Here is a 4,089-nt window from a genome sequence, read left to right as displayed (position 1 = left end):
CCGCAGACACGCAGCCTGCAACTCTGAGCAGCGCACCCCCGCACGGGGGTCCACACGCGGACAGCGTGGCGCGGGGCTGTGCTCGCCTGGGGCACTGTCCATCTGAACCACAGGTCACGGCAGGTGCTGGGTTTACTTGGCTTCTCTGGGACAGGGCATGTACGTATGTTATTGACACAGTGAGCACCAAGCCTTGTCTTCCTTCCCGTTTAGCCCGCGATACCCGATCTCACTGATATGCTGGCTGCACCGGTGAGTGACGTGGCGCTTAGCGTGTGAATGTCCATCCCACAGCCACTCAAAGCCACACGACTCAAGTCCGTGTTCTGCTATTTGGCTGAAGGAATGGAGCTCCCTGCTTCCCGGCCGGGACCTGCCACACACACTCCCTCAGCCGCTAGCTGGGGAACGTCAACTAAGACCCCGAACACCTTTCCAGCCAAACCCAGATCATCTGCACCCGAGAATGAGGCCGCGTCACAGCAGCAGGAACAGCCTGTGCGAGGCCGCCTGTCTCGTCGCCCGTGGGACTGGGGACAAGTTTCATTTTTGCAACTAAAAGTACAGATACTTAAACCTGAAAATTCTAAAGTTTCTAAAATAGATTTTAGAACATAGTTCAGTGTAGCAATATTTCTAAAAACCCCAACAACTTTATGCAGGACTCTGAAAAGACCGTTTAGAGCGTGAAATCGAAAAGGAAGCTAAGAATAAAGCCACAGACAGACCAGACGGTCGGGGGGCACTCACATTTCTGCAGGAGCTCAGCCCGCAGCGTGGCGCTCTTCGGTTTCCTCTTGAGCTGGAAGTGCTTCACCGGGGGGGTGAGGGGGCCGGCGAGGGTCGTCAGGGCGCTTTTATTCAAGTACCGGCACTCGAGAGGCAGCATGGCGGACGCCTCGCACTCGGTCACTGTCCGTCCAGAAGCAGCACAGTGAGGAGGGGCTCCCTACCCGCCTCCTAGACCCTGGAGCAGGTGCCCGCCGGGCCAGCGCGGGGCTTCAGCCTGTCTGCCCCGAGTTAGTGCACAGGGGCTGGGAGCCACCGCGGTCAGGCCGTGGCCCACAGCGCACACGGCTCCCTCGTTAAGGGGCCGCCAGCTCTAATTCTCCAAACGCGGAGGGACGGAGCGGCTCTCCTTTCCGTGCCCTTTCAGACACTGTCATTTCTAACAGTTCCCGGCTCCTGTTCTGAACAACTGAACTGCTGATGCTTCCAACACCACTTCTGCGCATCTATCTGCTCTGTGCCAGGCACTGTTCTAGGCACTGGCGACACCCCCTGAACAGGCAGTGCACGCGCCTCATGGGCTGCGGGGGTGGGGGTGGGGGGCGTGTGAACAGGAAGAGAAGTAAGTTTGCGAACAAGCAAGTGCAGGCGGGGAGGCTACGGGTATAGGCTCGTCTCATGGTCGTGAGGACCCGAGGCAGCGTGAGGGCGGTGGGTGCACACAGCGCTCTCCTGCGCAGGACGCGGCCCAGGAAGCCCTCAGAGACCAGATGCGTTTTCAAAAAGACGTTTCCTCCCGGGAAGCCTGCTGCCCTCCTCCCAGCACAAACCAAACGGGCAACATACCCTTCTCTCGAAGTTCTCCCAGAATATCCTGAACGTTGGGGTTCTGCTCTTCAAGATCAAGGTTAAGCGAGCCCGTGTCGGGAAAGGACTTGAGAATGTCGGCGACCATGAGCACCCAGGGGTCCGAGTCCAGGGTGGCCAGCTGGATGATCTCCGCCAGGGCGCCTTTCATCTGCGGGAGGAGAGGGCGTCCTCAGTGGCCCCCGCCCTCCGGGGAGCCCGCCCCACTGCCCTGAGCAGTGCGTGCAGGAGGAGCAGAGCACCAGGTGCGGCCACCATCCTTTGTTTCTAAACACAGAGGGGCCCCTTCAAACTCCCGGTAGCTTCTGGGGGCCCTAGGGCAGCGTCCAGCCTCTCCAGCACCCGCCCCCTGCCAGGCCCACCCTCGCAGGAACCACGGCCCCCTTCCTCCTGCCCCCCAGCCTCCACCAGGCTGCAGTGCCCACTCAGATCTAGTGCTCCCACCGCCTGGTGGCCGCTCTCCTGCGGGGCAGCCCCAGCGCCCCAGCCTCCCACAGCAGCACCAGGCTCCTCGTGCGCGGCCACCCCTGGAAGCTGACGGCATCTCCAAGGAGCTCGCACGTCTGTCTGCGGCCTGTGAGTGCGTGTTGCTGAGAATCACACCAGGAGCCACACCGTTTCGGGAGCCTGCTGATGAGGCTGCTGGGTGTGGCGAGCTGGGCCCAGGTGGTGAGGACGGGAGCGGCGGCGGGCAGGCGGCCCTGGCACACTCCCCAGGCCCGGGTCACTCCTGGGAGGGCAGGGAAGGCGTGTGGCGTGCTCACTGGCTGTGACCCACACGCCCCGCATCTGGGGAGGCCTCCCCAGGGCACAGAGGTCACTGTGGGCCTGGAGTCAGCAGGCGCTGGGATTCAGGACAGAAGGCGCCCACGCTAGCAGGAGCCTCAGGAGCAGCCCGGCCCTGCACTCCCCTGGGACAGCACAGGAGATCCTGGGGGCCAGCACGCCAGAGCCCCGGGGTAACACGGGGCTGGGCCCCGTCCCCTCCATGCCCGGAGGCCGGGTTCTCCCCCAGCGCCACTCTGCCCACCCGGAGCCCCTCCCCACCAAAGCGTCAGCACGTGGGTGGAAACACCCCGTGCTCCCCAGCTGACGAGTGGCTGGTGACGACAGCGGTGGGTCAATGAGTGGGACACCCCTCGTCATGAAGAGGATGAAGCACCACCCACCGGATATACCGCGCCGCTACCGAAGCCAGTCACCCAAGGCCACAGACCACGATTCCACGTAGGAAACGCCCAGACCCGGGGAATCCAGACCCAGAGAACAGAAGAGCGGGCGCCGAGGGCTGGGAGGTGGGGAGCCGGCTGATTGGCACGGGTTTATCTGGGGCTGACGGCAATGTTCTAACATTGATTAGGATGACACACACTAACCACCAACTCAAGTGGACCTAGTAAAGGGTGCGCGGTATGGCACGTGCGTTACATATCTCAACAGAGTTGTTAAAACTCACTCATGATGAAAATAAAATTTTTAAATTCTAGGGATAGAATTTTCATCAGCAGATAAAAGGTACCTACAAACAGCAACAGGAAGCACTGGCTCGCTAGTGCAGAGAGAAAGCCTCCCTGTGACCAGGAGGAGACAATATACTGGGGGGTCCTGGTGACTGGCTGGGGGGGGAGTAACTGGGAAGAGACCGGCACAGAAAGGACAGGAAGAGAAGGTTCTGCAGGGAGATCATGGCAACTAGTAAGACGTCAGCACAGACGCCATCACAAACTCACCTAAGACACGCCTGTAACATGCCTATGACATGAAAAAACATGGGGCATCTAGAAATCGACCTCACACAGCGGCATGAGAAGCGGGTGGGGGTGCGGCTCCTTCGCTCCGAGTCCCGGCCGGAGGGGACTGCTTGGGAGGCCGGGAAGGCAGCGGAGAGAAACCCTGTGGACCAGCCGCCGGACCGGCACCGCCGGAAACGGACCGGCTCAGAGCTCCCCGAGCGTGGGGGGCAGGCAGCTGCCTGGGAGGGGCCTCGCCACCAGCGGCTCCCGGTGGATCCCGCCTCAGAGGAAACTCGTCTTTGGTTCCTTAGTTCAGTCCCTCCGGCTGCAGAGGAGCAGCGGGGCATGTTTTAGGGGAGAATGAAGACTCTACAGCAATGTGTTCTGGTCCGTGGAGGCGGCGGCCCAGTGGTCTGAGGCCTCCATTCCGGCTGCTGGTGGGGCCCGCGTCTTCCCATGGGCCCGTGTGTGTTATCAGGGCCCAGAGAGAAGAAGGGGAATCAGTGTCTGATGGTTTGACCAACAGACCAAGGCGAGTGCCGGGCTGTGCCTCGTGTGCCCGCGGAGATGCCAGCTGTGAGTCTGGGGGTTTCTGTTCCCGCCGAGGCTCGGCTCCAGCTCAGGGGTCTCTCCAGGCCCCGCCCCCTCCGGTAAACACATGTCCGCTCTCTGCCCGCTTCTTCATCGTCACTCTTAACCGCTGCCCAGCGCTCCCTCCTCGGGAGTCGGCGGCCCTGCCCTCCCTCCGTCTCCTCCGGGG

General features: G+C 61.7%; 1 protein-coding gene across 1 annotated transcript in view; it reads right to left on the bottom strand.

Annotated features, from left to right (window-relative positions):
* The window catches only part of NELFA (negative elongation factor complex member A), a 7,994-nt gene extending 4,013 nt beyond the window's left edge, over positions 1-3,981 (bottom strand). Inside the window, exons 1-3 of the mRNA XM_014533489.1 lie at positions 3,327-3,981; positions 1,576-1,747; positions 782-912 (exon numbers count right to left, since the gene is read on the bottom strand). Of these exons, the coding sequence (XP_014388975.1) occupies positions 782-912; positions 1,576-1,747 (303 nt within the window). The 5' untranslated portion in view covers positions 3,327-3,981. The remainder of the gene's footprint in view (positions 1-781; positions 913-1,575; positions 1,748-3,326) is intronic.
* Between the last annotated feature and the right edge of the window lie 108 nt (positions 3,982-4,089).

This window comes from Myotis brandtii, unplaced genomic scaffold, assembly GCF_000412655.1.
Source record: "Myotis brandtii unplaced genomic scaffold, ASM41265v1 scaffold986, whole genome shotgun sequence".
Classification (NCBI taxonomy): Eukaryota; Metazoa; Chordata; class Mammalia; order Chiroptera; family Vespertilionidae; genus Myotis; species Myotis brandtii.
The sequence above is the reverse complement of the archived record's forward strand: the minus strand, read 5'-3'. Positions and strand labels throughout refer to the sequence as shown.